The 19,691-nt window shown below is 40.1% G+C and overlaps 1 protein-coding gene across 2 annotated transcripts in view; it reads right to left on the reverse strand.

Annotated features, from left to right (window-relative positions):
* Positions 1-6,733: 6,733 nt before the first annotated feature.
* Positions 6,734-19,691, reverse strand: part of tmtc2b (transmembrane O-mannosyltransferase targeting cadherins 2b) — a 73,239-nt gene continuing 60,281 nt past the window's right edge. For both annotated transcript variants that reach the window (XM_081715785.1, XM_035524899.2), the window contains 3 exons: positions 19,249-19,363; positions 15,594-15,657; positions 6,734-10,563 (listed from right to left, as the gene is read on the reverse strand). In XM_081715785.1, coding sequence (XP_081571911.1) covers positions 10,384-10,563; positions 15,594-15,657; positions 19,249-19,363 — 359 coding nt within the window. In that variant the 3' untranslated portion in view covers positions 6,734-10,383. The remainder of the gene's footprint in view (positions 10,564-15,593; positions 15,658-19,248; positions 19,364-19,691) is intronic.

A 19,691-nucleotide genomic window follows, 5' to 3' on the forward strand; every position in this document is an offset into this window, starting at 1 on the left:
TGTGTACTGAACATTCTTTCTGTCTGTTGTTTTGATTACAGTCAGTATCACCATGGTATTTCTATGTGTACTGAACATTCTTTCTGTCTGTTGTTTTGGTTACAGTCAGTATCACCATGGTATTTCCATGTGTACTGAACATTCTTTCTGTCTGTTGTTTTAGCTGTTCCCTGGTTCTCGCTTTTTGTCATATCCCTTTCTGGTTTGGTTGTTTGATTGGCCTGATGCCCGGATTGGTTTATTTTGGACTGTTTTCATGACGATGACCTTGTCTCATCCCTATGTCTTGTATATGTTCATTCTGGCTTCTAACTCTGGCCTGTTTATTGAATCTGGCTTTAGAATATCCCTTTTATAAATAAAATTCTCTCTCCAGTAGCATTACAGAATACTTCACTATTATGCAGACGGCGGATGATGACTCTCTTAACCACTCTATCACCAGTCAGGGAAGAGTACTTGTGTCACAATTAGTCCATCCCAGCTTCCATGTTCCATGTTTTCCCTGTCTTGTGTATTTTATTTCCATGCCTTAGTTTCGTTTTCTCCACTTGTTTGATTGCTCACACCTGTCCCTTGTTTCTAGCTTAAGTTCATGTATTTAAACCATGTCTGATTCCCTGTGTCTTTGGTGTTCATTGTGTGTTTGTGTGTAATATATTGAATGTTTGGATGTATGTAAGCCCATCTTTGTTTGAAGCCTCTGTGTCCGTTAGCCTGTTTGATTCTGGCCATTTTGTTTTTCCTTATTTCCATATGTTACTTAGTTTCTGTTATAGCCTGTTTTCCCTGTTTGCCTTTGTGTGCTTTTGGTTTGTATTTCCTAGCCTTCATTTATCCTAGCCCTTGGTTTTGTTATCATGTATTCTAAAATTCTCCATATTAGCTCTATGACCCTGAACTACCGTAACGACTATGATTCTGGATTTGCCTCTAATAAATCTCACTCTTCTCCGCACATGCGTCTGCCTCCCTACCGCATGTATCCACAAATGTTCAAAGGTTTAACTCAACAATAGGGTGAACAACACAAGCAGTTGTATCTTCTAGCAAACAACGTAAAAGAACTAAGCAGGATTCTACAATCGATGCATCCTTCGGGTGTTCCTGCAAGTTTACAAGCGGTTCCTGTGACCTCAGGTTTTACCAAAGGGGTTTTTCCAGTAAGCAAGCCTGGAAAACATGACAGAAAACCTAATGAATGGAGGGGATTTTTACTGCAGTGCTCCCTATATTTTAATAACTCACCTCCAAGCTCTGATCAGGCATGTATTTTGTTCATTGTTTCATGCTTTACGGGAAAGGCATTAGAACAGGCAACAGATGATGGCCTAGGTTCTGTCCTTGAATAAGAGTTCCAGGCTATATTTGATCACACTCATAAAGGAATGTCCAATGGACAGCAACTAGTAAAGCTCTGTCAAGGTAATTGTTCCGCTTCTGAAAACACTTTGAAATTCCATACGTTAGCTGCTAGTAGTGGATGGAACGAAGCCGATTTGGTTGTATCTTACTGCAAAAGATTCCAGGGGAAATATTAACAGAATTAGCATGCAAGGATCAGGGACTAAACTTGGAGGGATTTCTTTTCTTTACGGTTTGCCTGGACCATGTGCTATCTGCCGACTCAAGAGAGATAACCAGTGATCACATGTAAAAGGAGGCATGCAACCAATGGTCATTACAGGACTGAATCAATCCCATGGATTATCAGTGCCTACCTGAGGCCATGGTGTGTGACTCATCCCGTCTGTCTAAAGAAGAGAGGTTGCATAGGATACACAATGGTCTGTCTCTCCACTGTGGGGAGCCTGGTCATATCCTGTGCAAATGGGCAGCCCCTGGGCAGCATGTGGGAAGAACTCCACACACTAACATGGCGAGTCCTTTGACGAGTGAATTGGTAGCTATATTGTTTGTTAATTTTGTAATGTTCTACTGCCCTAACAGAGTGTCTGTTCCAGCGCTCATCGACTCTGGAGCAGAGGGCAACTTCATCCATGCAGAATGCATCAACCAAATAGGAATCTCCATGAAATCCCTCTGCAAGCCCATGAAATTGTCTGCTCATGGGAGTTTATTTTAAGGAAGCATTGGCTCAGGGATTCATCAGGCCTTCTACGTCCCCTGTAGCTTCAGGTTTTTTCTTTGTGGAAAAGAGGGAAGGTGGTCTCCCACTATGCATAGACTACTAAGGATTTAATGCCATTACCAAAAAATATCCTTATCCATTACCCTTTGTCCCAGTGGCATTAGAACAACTCAGTAGAGTCCAGTACTTCACCAAACTTGATTTAAGGACTAGTTATAATCTGGTCAGAATTAGTAAAGGTGATGAGTGGAAAACAGTGTTTGTTACTACGACTGGATTCTGTGAATACACGGTCATGCCTTGTGGCTTTTGCAATGCCATGTCAATGTTTCAGGTTCTCATTGACGATGTGCTCTGTTATATGTTAGGGAAATTTGTCAGCTTATATAGACAACATTCTTGTTTTTTCCCCTGATTTTGATACGCACTTCTCACGTGTTCGTACAGTGCTCACAGTGCCCTTAGGCAACCAGTTATATGTCAAATGTGAGAAATATCCACCATGTAGCTTTCCTAGGATATGTCATTAGTTCCTACAGTGTGATAAAGGATGACAAGGAAATTGACGCAGTTACTCAATGGCCCAGTCCAAAGATGATTAAGGATCTTCAATAATTCCTAATTATTGCTAAATTTTATAGGTGTTTTCTTAGGAATTATATCATCATAACGGCTCCTCTAACTGTTATTTTTAAAGATTCACTAAGAAAGCTAAACTGGAATCACCAGGCTGAGTCTGCTTTCTCATCCTTGAAACAGGCCTTCACAACAGCTCCTGTACTAAAACACCCTGACCCCTCTGAAACATTTGTGGTCAAGGTTGATGCCTCAGACATAGGCATAGGAGCTATTTTATCACAGTGCCCAGGAAAACAAACAAAACTTCACCCTGTGGCATTTTACTCTCATAAACTCATTCCAGCAGAAAGAAATGATGGAATAGGTGATCAGGAGCTGCTAGCCATTAAACTTGGCCTCGAGGAGTGGCGGCACTGGCTGGAGCGATCCTAACAGAGCAGAAGAACCTAGAGTATTTACATAATGCCAAATGCTTAAACCCCCGACAGGCCCGCTGGTCCTTGTTTCTTTTGCAGTTCCATTTCATCATTTCTTATCATTCTGGTACCCGTAATACCAAAGCAGACTCATTATCCAGATTACCTGATTCTTCCAAGAAGACTCGTCAAGTGCACAAGGGTTGAGAATAGTACCCTGTGAATGTCTAGCAGCATCCATTATAGCATCCAGCATGGGATATTGATGAAGATATCAATCACGAGTTACAAAACATATCGATTTGCCCAATTGACAAGCGCTATGTCCCTCTACACATTGGGCTCACTCCTCCCTGTCAACTGGACATCCTGGTAAAACCCTAACTCAACAGCTACTGTCCACACATTATGGGGGGAAAATGTCAGCCAATATACATCAGATAGTTGTTCTTGTATAATGTGTTCCCAGTGTAAGACACAAACAGCACTTCCTGCAGGAAAAATGATTCCCTTTCCTGTTCAGCACATCCTTGGTCCCATCTAGCCATGGATTTCATTACCAATCGCCCTCCAGTACAATCATCTTCCATCCACTGTGGTAGATAGGTTTCACAGACGTGGACGTTTCATTTCTTTTCTAGGCATACCAACTGCTTTTCAGACTGCAGAGGCTCTATTCAACCACATTTTCTGTTTTTATGTTGTTCCTGAGTATATAGTGTTGAACAAAGGACCCTAATTCACCTCGCAAACCGGGTCGGCCTTTTGTAAGGGTCCTCAATCAAATGGTCAGTGTGAAAGGGTCAATCATGAAGTAGGGAAATTCTTAAGAATTTCTTGTTTCAATAATCAGTCTGAAGTGGAATAAGTATCCTCCATGGGCAGAGATGTCCCAGAATTCCCTCATTAGTTCAGTCACAGGATGAATTCCTTTTGAATGCCTGCTCGATTATCAACCCTAACTCTAACCTAACCCCGTATATGCTATGGACTGCTGATCCTCCTGATGTACTGGCAGTGGATGAGTGGTTGTGATGTAGTGAGAAAATGAGGGAAACAGACACACTAATCCATCGAAAGAGTCCTACATCGTCAAAAGCACATCGCCGATCGACGCTGGCAAGAAGCTCCTGTGTTTTAACCAGGTTGAGTCTGGTTGTCAACCAAAGACTTCAGGCTTCAGGCTGAAGGTTGTAAAAAACATAAATACATCGAACCCTTTAAAGTCGAGAGAAGGCTCAAGGCTGTAACTTATCAGCTGGATTTACCTGTGCATTAAGATGTCTGTTGGACAAGGCTCTGTTCGATGCTGTACAACCCCCTCTGGTTGAGGTCCGGCCTATGCTGTCCATTGGCTGTTGGATTCCAAGAGATGGGCAGGCCAGTTAAGAGTACCTCGTTGACCGGGAGTGTTATGGCCCTGAGGAAACGAGTGTCTGCGTGGGACATCCTGGATCCAGGGCTAGTGGATTATTTTCACTGGCTTCATTCTGATAGACCTGTGCTGCACCCCAGATGCCGCCCAAGATGGTGTCGATGTGGCCATCCAAGTGGCCCTCCCACTGGTCATACTGTTCGCTCCCATTCTGCCTCCTTGGCCCAACACTGCAGCAGTTCAGGTAGACAGCCCGATTTTCCTCTGGGGGTGTGGGTGGTTGTGGTCATAGCCATCCTTAATCCTTGGCCGGCTCTGACTCCTTGGGGGTGGTACTGTCATGCCCCTGACCCAGACTATGCCTCCCAGCTCCCAGCCTGTCACTCCTCCTAGTCCCACTAATCTCATTCAATCTGTATCCTCTGATCAATAATTATTAATTACTTTCACCTGTTGCTTATTTCTTCCTCCTGTTTATATATGTGTGGTTGCTCTTTTCCTTTGTGAGCTATTGCCATGTTATTTCCATGTCTACTGAACTTTCTTTCTGTCTGTTGTTTTGGTTATGGTCTAGCCTGTTCCCTGGTTATCACTTTTGCCTTATCCCTTTCTGGTTTGGTTGTTTGATTGGCCTGACACATGGTTTGATTTATTTCAGACTTTTCATGACAATGGCTGTTTCATCCCTATGTCTTGTATATATTCACTATGGCTTCTAACTATAGGCGGAGTTGGATTTTACTGGTTGGATCAAAGACGCATGGTGCCTTCGTGCATTCCTGACAATATTTGCTTGATAACAGCAGGCAGATATGTCATATAACAACATAATAAGAGACATATGCTCATAAGGAAATGTTAAGCTCCTCTCTTCCACTATCGGGACCACTGAATGCAGAGGGCAATGTTGTACTGATCATAGAAACAGGAGACAGATGCTGATAATTTCCTACAGTGTTAGACACAGAAAATCCACAACTTGATGCCTAATGCCCAGATCTGAACTTGCATTTATTGATACAGGAGCAGGAAATCAGATCACCAGGAATTGCTCTCAAAATAGAAAAATATTTTTAAAAGACTTAAGGCAGGGTTGTGGTCACATTCAGCAGTCTGCATGGTAACTTTCAGGTGTGGACTGCCATGTAATAGAACCTTCTGTCCTACTAAAAACACTAAAGCAGCAACATTTTACTCGAGTAATAGCATGTGGACTTGCATCAAACAGTTAACAAGTCTAATCCAAATTCTAGAAAAAAAACTAACCACTTTACCTGCATCTTATTATTTAGTTAATAATATTAATAATCTAAAGGCATATTATTTAGTAACTAAAGGAAATTATTCAGGAAATACACTGAAGCTAGTTAATAATTTTAAGGCATATTATTCAGTAACTATAGGAAATTATTCAGGAACTACACTTGCGAGGCATTTAGCTGCAAGACTCTGGAGGTACTGTTGGTTTCTTGGTGTGTAAGGGGTCAAATAATTTGCACCCAGATGATGAGTGTTATTCATCATGCCAGACAAAAAAACAGTTATGAAACACAACCTCATAACACAGATGTCTTCATCTCCTAATTTCCCCTCTTATATGTTATAGAAAGACAGGGAGACATTGTACAGCCTGTCACACCTTAATAAACACACCAAAGCAAAGAGAACTACAAAGTCTGAAACCTGTGGCACCACTTTAGACAAATGAGTAGATTTGGAATCGCTCTCCCTGTTCATTTGTCCTGCTCACTCATCTTGTTCACTATCTGGCATACTCAGCCATCATGTTTTAATCATGATCATCACCTATGTTTTAAATCAACATGGACCCATAGTGTGATGAGTCATGAGAAAAACGAGAAGACAGGAATGTGATGAACATCACACAGCTAGGAGTTCTCAGTAGGGGGAGGAATCTTGCTTGTCAGCAGGGTGGTTCGTCTCTCCTCAAAGCACATGTCCCAGCTGTAGATGCTGAAAGACCTACACTTGGGGATATTTACATGACAATGCATGGCAGGAGATAACAGTTTGGACCTTTAGGCCAATTATATATATATATATATATATATATATATATATATATATATATATATATATATATATATATATATATATATGGAAAAGACACTGACACCTAATAATGACACTACATTTCTTGACAATGACACAAAAATAAAAGAATTAATATGACCAAATATATAGAGATCATTCCAGAATCTCACAGCTCTCTAGAGACTGACAGCAATGACGAGTCTAGAGGGGCAAAAAGAAACACATCAGTACTTTATTATGGAAAAAGGTGACAGGAAAAGTTCAGTCTGGCACATACTTTATCGTAAAATTACAATCTGGCACATATTTTGCCTTAATATTACAAAATGGGAAAAAATGACTACAAATTGATAATTTATACAAAAACAGCACACTTCAAAAAATAAAACTTTCTTAATTTAGTAAACTCTCAGTGCTCATTGAGCACTTTTCTGCAATGACCACCTGAAATCCCTGAGAACAGACAAAACCACACAAACTGCTTGGACGGTGCTCACTCTATGTCTGCACAGAGTGAAATCACACACTAACAGGAAGGTGAAGGGGAGAACACAAGGAGAAATGCACTGACTGTATTACACACAGAGACGTGGTGAACACGCTTTGTATACAGTCACGCTGTGTATACTCACGGCCACTCTGACCTAATCCTAATGCGCAGTATAGTCCTGGCCACTGTCATCTAACCCTAACTCTCTGTACACAGTCACGCTCTGTATACACAGTCAAGCAGAGCTACATGCAGACCCACAGGCCTGTTACTAAAGAAACAGTTATGGTAATATAATACACAACTTTCTCTAATCTTTTTTAAACTATGTATAATTTTTTTAATAAAATAGTAATCAAAATGATAATGTTCTAAATTTATTTCCTTCACTTTTTCAAATCAATTATTACACAAGCTGTCTGACCAGTTTCATCATTCCAGGAAACCTATTAATTTCCTTATCCACTAAAGCACCATAGGAGAGAGCCAGTTCAGGAGAAATGAAACTGAACGGGGTAAACCATCCAGACCCCTCCCAACTATTCTGAAAACAATGGTTGGGGTGGGTAGGCTTAGGTTTCTGTTCATACACCTGTACACTCAAACAAATAATAGATCTACTAGTCCCAAATGCATGGTTGACATACAACACAGTGCCAGCTGGTTTATTTGAACAGGAAAATAAAAGGAAATAAATTAACGAATTACATCAGCTAAACATTGAACAATAGGTCCTTCATATATAGAGAAAAACTGACTTCTCAAAAATGAAAAGAAAAAAAATCTATAATATTCTTGAAATAACAACTGAAAGCAATGGGAGTTGAAGGGATGGCTACAGTACAAAGAAATTCGATACATGTAATATATTCTCACAGTATGTACAAATATGAGAACCTGAAGCAAAACAAAATAAAGACAGAACATGACTAGACAGGAGAGGATGTCTTAGTACAGGACTAGACAGGAGAGGATGTCTTAGTACATTTATAATTTTATGCATTCTGGCTCAGTTTACTTGGCAACATAACACAGCCAGCCTTTTATATGTCTCAATAGACTTAATTTAAACACTAAATTTCAGTATGAGACAATAATTGTGAAAATATTACACCAAAATATCATAAAACATTCCCTTAGAAACCTATGGCTGTGCATTGTTAGATGAGTGCAACATGTTTTATATTTGGTTAGAAGACTGTCAAAGCTTTGCATTCAAAGTGATAATTTACTAGTCATGATTCCAAAGTTGTTTGGATGAGCTAGTGTCTTTCTATGGGGCTGAGTGATAGGCAATGCACATAGTTATATAGTAGCCAAAACTATAGGCTGCTTCTTGTGCATCACTTTTGCATCTCAAAATCCCTTCTAAATACATAGCTATTAGTAAAAGATGTTTAGCTGAGAGAGGCAACATCTTTGAGATGACTTTGTTTCAGCAGAATGGACAGGCAAAGGTGCTTTTACTCACTGGGCAATTGTACAGTTCTCGTGCTCCAAAAAGGTAATACAAGCATGGTAATGTATAGGCTCCAAACCTTATCCCTAACCCAATAGGCTCCCGATACTAACCTTAACACGCTAATGTACAGACTCCAAATACCAACCCTAGCATGGTAATGTACAGGCTCCAAATACCAAGCCTAGTATGGTAATATAAAGGCTCATAAATACTAACCCCAGCATGGTAATGTATAGGCTCCATATACCAACCCTAGCATAATAATGTACAGGCTCATAAATACTAACCCTAGCATAGTAATGTAGAGGCTCCAAATGATGTTATATGTCTAATATTTAGTCACCTTTAATATTAAGTTTGGCAAATCTAGACCTGTTATAACACTTAAAAAGCAAACACATATGCTGATGTTGCTGTGGTTATTGTCTGAGTTCAGGAATGTTGTGCTATTATAAGATGGCTAATGGCTAATTTGTGTACAGGGCTAATAAGCAACCAGGAGCAGAGAATAAATGATTGATTAATCAGCAAAATAAAAACAAATTCATAAAAAACCCACCATTTCTATTGATTTTAAAAATCCTGGTGGAATCAGTCTCCATACACTATGGCTCATTATCTAATGCAGACTTCAAGCTGTAGTGCACATACACTCAGAACTTCGGACTGGAATAGTAAAGTATCACTTTGTGTAGCAACTGGGTCTAAAACGGGATATAAAGCTGATCTACACGCACAAATCCAGGTCATATTGAAATATTATCAGATGTGTTATGAACAGCCATTTACATCGATGTGTTATGAACATCCGTGTTATGAACATCCATACCAGTTCTGCACATGAGCACCTGATAATGATCTTATTTAAAACATCTTTAAAAATTTTTATTTTTTTTTTACTGTTTTAGATTGGTGTCAATCATAGACCAAATCCCTTTGTTAGCAAAGCAGAGAAGCAGTCTTTATGCTACAGTAAAATTTTGAAAAAAAAATAAAAAATCTTACCATTAACCAAATTAATTTGAAAGATTTATGGGGGTTTTTTGGAAACCCTTCACATGCATCCATATGCAAACTGAATTCCACCCATGACACTGATTTGACTTAAGCACCACAAAAATAGAATAGTTTAGAAACATCAAATCCTTGTCATCTGTGGCCAGTTTATTTTTAATTGATTTAATTATCAAGCTATGTTAGAGTGGTCGGTGCCATTGAAATCAGTTTGATGAGGTTTAACCCTTAAATACCCCAACAGCAATACCCTTAACCCTTAATAATACAGCAATATGGAATAACCCTAAAATACCCCTACATGGGATATATGGAACAACCCTTAAATACCCCTGCATGGTACATGTGGAATAACCCTTAAATTCCCCTACATGGGACATATGGAATAACCCTTAAATACCCCTACATGGGAAATGGGACATATGGAATAATTTGTTAAACCTGTTAATGGAACCATGTGAACATGATCAAGGCTTTCTTAAAGATTAGAGATTGTAATTATATGAACCAAGCAGCCCACACATGCTGGATGGGTTCAGCGCTCCGTCAGCACCTCCCTAATATGCTCCTCCATAATCTCATTCTTGCCTAGTTTTGCATTCTTCAGGGCAAATATTGCCCTACAAATACCAATAACCATCAATTAACTAACTAGTATTTAAAGAATCAAGAGACTTCAAGTATCTACCAATGGCCCACTTCAAGTTAAGCACTCCCACAGAGAAAGCTGGGTCCCACACAGGTTCTTGATGTTCTCAAATATACCAAATGGGATAACACTCGTGAGGATAAAAGTCCCAAAAACTAAATATGGACACGTCTAACTCTTGGTGACTTGCTATGGATCATCTAAGCAGGATCATCCTTTTTTATGCTATGCTCAGTCCATTAGTGTTTGAGTCATGGGGACAGTGTCCTCAGGCCCTGCTTTTCCATGATGTTCCACAGCTTGCGCAGGTTGGACTGGGTGATGGTGTCATCAGGTTTCAATTGCAGAGCTTTTAGGTAATTAGATTCAGCCTCCTGTAGTTTGCCATTGAGATGAAGGATAGCCCCGAGGTTCATCAGGGCTGCAGGGTACTGAATGACAAAGAAAATGAAATCTTTCACAACAGTCATATTCTAAACAAATCACTCCAGTCTAATTATTCTCTCATTTACGGTCATTATTCTCTAGTTTTCGGTCTTGTGCTGGGTTGCCGGGCTCTTAAGTCTTTTGATGCCAATAAATGCATAAATTCTACCTGAAACATGGGTCACTTCAAGTACTGCTGGATACCATTTGCATTCACAGCATTTAGCTGACATTTTTATCCAAAGCTACTTAGAATTATGAGTAAATAAAACTTGAGCAACTGAGGGTTAAATGGCCCTGCTCAGGAGCCCAGCAGTGATAACTTGGCAGTGGTGTGGCTTGAACTGGCAAACTTCTGATTACTAGTCCAGTACCTTATCCACTGAGCTACCACTGCCCATCATCTGAGTTCTTGTGAACAGATAAATAAATCAGGGCAGCTCAGTGGTTAAGGTACTTGACTTGTAATCGTCAGGTTGCTGATTCAAGCCCCACCACTGCCAAGCTGCCACTGTTGGGCCCCTGAGCAAGGCCCTTAACCCTCAATTGCTCAAGCTGTACTCAGTCATAATTGTAACTCACTTTGGATAAAAAGTGTCAGCTAAATGCCGTAAATGTAAATCAATTGTGGATGACAGACTTTCTGTCCTGTAGGGGGCCTGTCAGGTCTCTCCACATATGAAAACACATTTGCTACTCTGGCTGAAGCCTAAATAAAAGTTGGCATGAGCAAAAATCCTCACTCACTCCAGTTCTAATATATTAAAAACTTTGCAAGTGAGTGCTTGTGATTTAATCTTAACTCATTTTCTGGAACCACTTCATGCTTCAGTTAGTGTGTTATTCTGCACCCACGAGAGTCAGAGCTCAAAGCTTAGCCTAACGGACAATTTTATGCTTGCTGCCAGGGTTCTGACATAGAAATCTAGAAGAACGTGGTCATTTGGTGGTGCATTAAGTAATAAATTATTCCAGTATTTGACCCTAAACAGAGAGGTAAAACCTCAAAATGGGATCTGGGGACCCACTTACTGTAACTGTTGCATTAAGTACTCACATCCAACACACCTTACAGAATCAAATCATATTAGAGTAGATTCATAGAGCACATGTATTTAGAGAGCAGGATGCATTTTTAAAACTAAAAAGTCCTAAACTGCCTTTGGAATCAACAACATCACAAGGTCTATGAGTTGAGAGCTTGGGTGAAATGTCTGGCCCACTGTCTGTACGGTAGCCAAAGATCATCATGCGCAATATCAAGCACTGACTGGATGTAATGATGTATGATGTAATTATGTATGATGTAATGATGTAAAGCATGCTGCCACTTGACACTGTCAGATGACAAGAGAACGCAACATAACAGAATGTGCCAACAATAAAGTTTGGTGGAGGAGGGATTATGGTCTGAAAATGTGTGGAGCTAGGACCATTAGTTTCCATTAAGGGTAATATTAATGTTAGAGCATACAAATACATTTTAGACAATTAAATGCTTCCAACTTTGTGCCAACTTTCCTATTCCAGCATGACTGTACCCCTGTGCACAAAGCAATGTCCATAAAGACATAGTTTGATAAGTTTGGTATAGAGGAACTCCAGTGTCCTACAAAGAGCCCTGACCTCAACCCACTGAACACCTTCGGCATGAACTGGAAGGCCTTCACACCCAACATCAGTGCCTTTCCTCACAACAACTCACTGAATGGGCACACTATAGACAAGTAAGCTGGATGACAGTGGGTGAAAAGTGAAGCCACTATGTGTCTGATGCCTTCCAGTGGCTGGCTGCAATACAGTTTCTAACCCTGCCAATTTCCATGTGAGTAAATGGGTTAAATGCCAAACTCTCATTTCAAATTATACATCTAATAATTTTTTGTCAATCCTGTTCTGTCAATTCTATAAGGTGCACTCTGATTAATCTCCCAATATTTTTATTCAAGATGAACTGGATTTATACAAATTACTTGATAATACAGATTTTGTGATGAGGTGATTTGACAGTGATTGGTTGTGTTGACAGCTAGTACAGTCAAACATGTACAATATCCTGTAATTAGCTAAATAATAATAATATGCAACTATTTAAATGTCATTTTGAAGGACTGAATATGGAAGCTATGATTAAGATGCTTCATGTAAGGTTATTCAGCCAGCATGCCAATGTTAAATGTCAGATATTTTGCTAGCTAAGTTGCTAAGATATTTAGAAATTAAAGAGTTTCATTCCTAAAAGGTTGGAAATGTTGATGGTTGATGGAAATGAAGCCAAATGTTTAATGATTATGGATTAGCATGGGTTATTAGATAATGCATAAAAATGTTCTTTTGTTATGTTGTTTCAGACTTAAACTCTCCTCTTCAACATGCAAAGCCACATATGTTCTATTAATAAGGTGAAGGTTTCATTAAAGCAAACATCACATAATAGTACATAGTACATACTACTACAGGTGTAGTATGTACAGGTGTAGTATGCACAGGTGTAGTATGCACAGGTCTAGTGTCTACAGGTGTAGTATGCACAGGTCTAGTGTCTACAGGTGTAGTATGTACAGGTGTAGTATGCACAGGTCTAGTGTCTACAGGTGTAGTATGTACAGGTGTAGTATGCACAGGTGTAGTATGCACAGGTCTAGTGTCTACAGGTGTAGTATGTACAGGTGTAGTATGCACAGGTCTAGTGACTACAGGTGTAGTATGCACAGGTCTAGTGTCTACAGGTGTAGTATGTACAGGTGTAGTATGCACAGGTCTAGTGTCTACAGGTGTAGTATGCACAGGTGTAGTATGCACAGGTCTAGTGTCTACAGGTGTAGTATGCACAGGTGTAGTATGCACAGGTGTAGTATGCACAGGTCTAGTGTCTACAGGTGTAGTATGTACAGGTGTAGTATGCACAGGTGTAGTATACACAGGTCTAGTGTCTACAGGTGTAGTATGCACAGGTCTAGTGTCTACAGGTGTAGTATGTACAGGTGTAGTATGCACAGGTCTAGTGTCTACAGGCATAGTATGTACAGGTGTAGTATGCACAGGTCTAGTGTCTACAGGTGTAGTATGTACAGGTGTAGTATGCACAGGTCTAGTGTCTACAGGTGTAGTATGCACAGGTCTAGTGTCTACAGGTGTAGTATGCACAGGTCTAGTGTCTACAGGTGTAGTATGTACAGGTGTAGTATGCACAGGTCTAGTGTCTACAGGTGTAGTATGTATAGGTGTCGTGGCTACAGGTGTGGCTACAGGTGTAGTGTGTACAGGTGTCATGTCTACATGTGTAGTGTCTACAGTTTGAGTAAGTACAGGTGCAGTGTCTACAGGCGTAGTATGCACAGGTGTATTATGTACAGGTGTAGTATGTTCTCTGGACTTAAACTCTCCTCTTCAATATGCAAAGCCACATATGCTCTATTAATAAGGTGAAGGTTTCATTAAAGCAAACATCACATAATAGCTGCTTTATGAGGGGAAAATACTCTCATCACAGACCAGAAAGAGACAGGTTGTGGAAAATACAATACTAATACAGCAGAAACAAAAACAAGTTTTTACATTTGTGAGTAGCAAGTGAAGTAACTGTTGCTGAACTGACCCAAACTATGAACCCAGAAAAACTCACATAAATGACACTGGAAGTTTCAGAAAATAAAGTTAACTTAAGAAGTGTGGACCCGTGGGCATGCATAACACCTCTGTGTGCTAATTTTGGACATTACACTGTCCTTCGCTCGTGTCATTAAGAGAGAGGGATTGTGTTTTATCTGAGACACTGCCCCACCTACACACTTTACTGGGCATGCTCTGGCTCTAATTTGCATCAAATGCACCAGTGCACCTAAGATGGCAGCTCGCATGTCAGCCATCTTGCTGGCTTCAAAAATTCACAATGGGAGGCAACAGTGATGTACTCCTCAGTATAAATACATTAAACGGGGCACAACAACACAAAATCACGTGAAAAGCCTTCTCATAAAAGACTTTTACAGCTATAAAAGGAAAGGAAAATGAGCATTTTGTTAAAAACACTAAATACATTGCACTTAGTTCTTGAGAATAATTGTTTACTATAGTTCTAATGTAAATGTTATGTGCATGTTCATTAAAAAAAAACTAAATAAAAAAAAAACTATATTAATGTCTATGACTTTGGAAGGGTTATTCAACAATCAGAGCTGGGGAAACACTTCATTAAATCATATTAAATTTTTAACAAATGCCCATTGTCTTTACTCCATGCATCAAACATACAAACATACACATAAGCTGTTATTTTGAAACACTCTTTTGATGATCTTTTTGATGAACTTATAAGAATATGTCATACAAAATAAACCATAAAGTTTGCTGAAACAACAAATCAGACTTTTTCGAGTGTCAACTTTCAACCTGTGCAAGAAATTCTGGGAATTATTTCCCTACCCAATACAAATAAAAGAACCTTGAACGAATCTACATATTTTTAAAAAATCTGACCGCTGTTTCTTCAAACTAAGGTCATGGAAGATCGCTGTGAGACATTGCTTGTTCTGTTCCTTTAAGGTTCCTGAGTGATGATGGACAAACTTTTAACTCTGAACATCTCCCATGCTCGGCTGGTCAGTGATAACATGCACAGGCAGACAAATCACTCTGAATTAAGCACCATATGTGTGAATGCCAAGTTTGTACGTAGTAGAGCAGGGGGCTGCAGTCTAACGACAGATGTGTTTAATAAAGTAGGGAGTTGTAATCTAAGGACAGTCATCTTTAATAAAGCAGGGAGTTGTAATCTAAGGACAGTCATGTTTAATAAAGTAGGGAGTTGTAATTTAAGGACAGTCGTGTTTAATAAAGTAGGGAGTTGTAATTTAAGGACAGTCATGTTTAATAAAGCAGGGACTTGTAATCCAAGGATAGGTGTGTTAATAAAGTAGGGAGTTGTAATCTAATGATAGTTGTGTTTAAAAATGTAGGAAGCTGTAATCTAAGATGTGTATAGTTTGGTACTTACATTGGGTCTCAGGCTAGCTGTGTATAGTTTGGTACTTACATTAGGTCTCAGGGTAGCTGCTTGCTTGTAGTACTGCTCAGCCGCGTCATTGAGGCTAGCTTGTCTGAAAGAGCAAAAAATACCAACACAGAACAAGATCAGCAGTTATGAAACATTAAGCATTGGTGTCTCTCACTTGAAATAAATTCTGTTTCATTCATTGTTTTATTTGTTATACAAGATAGACACAGAACGAAATGAGCTTTCAGTGGTTTCCTATGTTGAGAACAAGAACTGCCTGGATGATCTGTTATCTATTATAACTGACAAAGCCTTTGGAAATGAAAATTAAAACAAAATTTCACAAAATAAAGGTGTAATTTGTTTACAACAACAACAACAACAACAACAACAGCAGCAGCAGCAGCAGCATTTCCTCTTGCCCCAGAAGGCCCATGTGTACAGGTGTAGTATGCACAGGTCTAGTGTCTACAGGTGTAGTATGTACAGGTGTAGTATGCACAGGTGTAGTATGCACAGGTCTAGTGTCTACAGGTGTAGTATGTACAGGTGTAGTATGCACAGGTGTAGTATGCACAGGTCTAGTGTCTACAGGTGTAGTATGTACAGGTGTAGTATGCACAGGTCTAGTGTCTGCAGGTGTAGTATGTACAGGTGTAGTATGCACAGGTCTTGCGTCTACAGGTGTAGTATATACAGGTGTAGTATGCACAGGTCTAGTGTCTACAGGTGTAGTATGTACAGGTGTAGTATGCACAGGTCTAGTGTCTCCAGGTGTAGTATGTACAGGTGTAGTATGCACAGGTCTAGTGTCTCCAGGTGTAGTATGTACAGGTGTAGTATGCACAGGTCTAGTGTCTACAGGTGTAGTATGTACAGGTGTAGTATGCACAGGTCTAGTGTCTACAGGTGTAGTATGTACAGGTGTAGTATGCACAGGTGTAGTATGCACAGGTCTAGTGTCTACAGGTGTAGTATGTACAGGTGTAGTATGCACAGGTCTAGTGACTACAGGTGTAGTATGCACAGGTGTAGTATGCACAGGTCTAGTGTCTACAGGCGTAGTATGTACAGGTGTAGTATGCACAGGTCTAGTGTCTACAGGTGTAGTATGCACAGGTCTAGTGTCTACAGGTGTAGTATGCACAGGTCTAGTGTCTACAGGTGTAGTATGCACAGGTCTAGTGTCTACAGGTGTAGTATGTACAGGTGTAGTATGCACAGGTCTAGTGTCTACAGGTGTAGTATGTATAGGTGTCGTGGCTACAGGTGTGGCTACAGGTGTAGTGTGTACAGGTGTCATGTCTACATGTGTAGTGTCTACAGTTTGAGTAAGTACAGGTGCAGTGTCTACAGGCGTAGTATGCACAGGTGTATTATGTACAGGTGTAGTATGTTCTCTGGACTTAAACTCTCCTCTTCAATATGCAAAGCCACATATGCTCTATTAATAAGGTGAAGGTTTCATTAAAGCAAACATCACATAATAGCTGCTTTATGAGGGGAAAATACTCTCATCACAGACCAGAAAGAGACAGGTTGTGGAAAATACAATACTAATACAGCAGAAACAAAAACAAGTTTTTACATTTGTGAGTAGCAAGTGAAGTAACTGTTGCTGAACTGACCCAAACTATGAACCCAGAAAAACTCACATAAATGACACTGGAAGTTTCAGAAAATAAAGTTAACTTAAGAAGTGTGGACCCGTGGGCATGCATAACACCTCTGTGTGCTAATTTTGGAATTTACACTGTCCTTCACTCTCCCTATGGAGAGTAAAACACAGGCCCACGTGATTCAGCAGTAAAATACAGGGTTCAGCAGTTTCATGATAATAAAACCCCTTGGACTGAACTAGGCAGCAGTCCTCAAATTTGAACTTCACCATAAAATTAAATTTTCTAGAAATAACTAGCAATTTTCATGAAGACTGCCTAATCTGTCAATGCCTGTGTCCTGTGTCTCCATTACTATAGTGCTGTCTCCTGAAATGGAATGACTAAATAGCAGCTGCAGGGGCCTGTATTTATATATCTCAACTGCTCAGACCTTTTTTTAGGACAGAATTAAAGTTCTATGCTAAATTTTCTGGCAATTACAAAGGTAAAACCAACATAAGAACTAATGTGATGACAAACCAGAGATTAGAATTTAAGTATAACCATGTGTGTAATCCGCAATGCTCTTTAGCCTACATGATGAGTCTAATTTTGAGCAATTTGCACATTTACATGCAGACAACAAATTGTGGCTTTGGCCCTTGAACAAAATATTGTTAATGGGGACCCAAACCCAATTTCCCCACCAGTGGAAATGTGGCCTCTCGAAGGTTGGAAAAATGCATGTGAATATTTGAGTTGGGACAGGATTTGTTCCCAAGAAAGCAGCTACATAACTGGTGTAAACACTACTCTGAGAGGGGGACAGGTAAATGAAGCCAGTGTGTGTCTCCAGGAGGAGCTCCATGAACTGGTACTACTGTGTGTAGCTCCATAATTATAATATAATAATAATAATTTTACTCTCAATTTTAGCATTTCATCAGTCCTATCACAGGTCATTGTTCCTGTGCTATGGTGGAAATCCTTCCATTAAAAAAAATCAGAACACTCTTGTATAACTGCATCACATGACTAGTACTTTACTGTACTACCACTGCAAAAATCTGTCAGCTAATCAAGTATTACATAAATTAATCCTGATGTCAGTCAGACTGATAAAAAAAACAAAACAAAAACTAACCACCCATACTGTAATTGTTTTATTTTATAAACCTATATTATATTTATGACTATATCTATTTGAAAGAAAATTAACAACCCCCTCCCGTGATTCTGAAGTCTACTAGCGAATTTCCCCATGGCAGCCCTGCAGTAATCGAGAGGCTTTTGAAGAGGACTATGGAAATGGAGAGGGAGGAAAGAAACCTGCGTGAGTGGCAGGCCCCAGAGAGCAATGAGGGAGAGTGCTTCACATCTAGAGCTGTTTGAGCTCCACCGCCTGCCCCCTCCCCTGGGCCCAGCTGGGCTTCTCTCCCTCCTTCCATCACCTCCCTAGTGAGCTCCTTCCACGCCACCTTCCAAGACAAACATCTAAAGAACATGAGCTCCAAATGAGCATGACCACTTGCTAGCATGCCGGCAGGAGTCAGAGCCTAAGAATCCAATTACCAGCCAAGGATCTAATGCCATGTACAACACCACTGACTGGAAACCTACCACAATTCCTTAGTACTTTAAAAGCAAAATGGTACTAATTACTGTATTTAAATAAGGCCAAGTTAATATCTGAAGAATGTATTCACAAAGGAACAGAGAATAAGAGGGCTGATATTTCTTATATTGGAGGACAGTATTTAAACACATTTAAAGGCACCCTGCATGATGGAGAGAGGGAGGGTGGTACTGGGGTTGCCATGGTAATGAGGCATCTTACTGTCTTGAAAAGTGGGTGTGCTTATGCAGCAGTGTGGAGATCATTATAACCACGGCAGTGGAGCAGTGGTACTGGGGCTGTTTGAGTATGCTAATGGCTGTCTCTGAGTTACTTATTGTGCATGTCTGTGAGCTTATGATCTAGAAGAACACGGAGTACTGAGCTTGACCTGTCAACATCACATGATTCAGCAGTTCTAGTCAGTGTCATTGGGCTTGTTTAATACTCCCATGCAGTGAATGTTGGGGAGTCTCACCTGAGCATGTGAGCCGCACTGAAAACCACATCAAACTCCTCACTGTCCAACTGAGCTGCTGTCTCTGCCATCTCTGCAGCTTCCAAAAGCCTCGACTCCTCCAACAAAAACTGACCTGAGAGAGGGATGAAGGGGGTGTGAGTAAGGGAGTGTGACAGAGGGAAAGTATTACATTCTCTATCTTTCATTCTAAAGGATGAACATAACATTTCTCCTTTGGTTCAGCTGGTCTTTTCTGGCCTTGTCTTCAGACCTCCTAACACATGTACATTATACTCTACTGTGTATTTATCTTCTTAAGATTTCCTGATAGGATGGATTTCTTTAATGCGCTCTGCTAACAGGGTGGGGAGGGCAGAGCGGGGGAGCATGGAGACTCCAGCCTGCACCACACTCCTGGACCAGCACACCAGACCAGGCATTTCCCCCCAAATATCTGTGGA

This window comes from Electrophorus electricus, chromosome 6 (assembly GCF_041902795.1).
Source record: "Electrophorus electricus isolate QZ-2024a chromosome 6, ASM4190279v1, whole genome shotgun sequence".
Lineage (NCBI taxonomy): Eukaryota > Metazoa > Chordata > Actinopteri > Gymnotiformes > Gymnotidae > Electrophorus > Electrophorus electricus.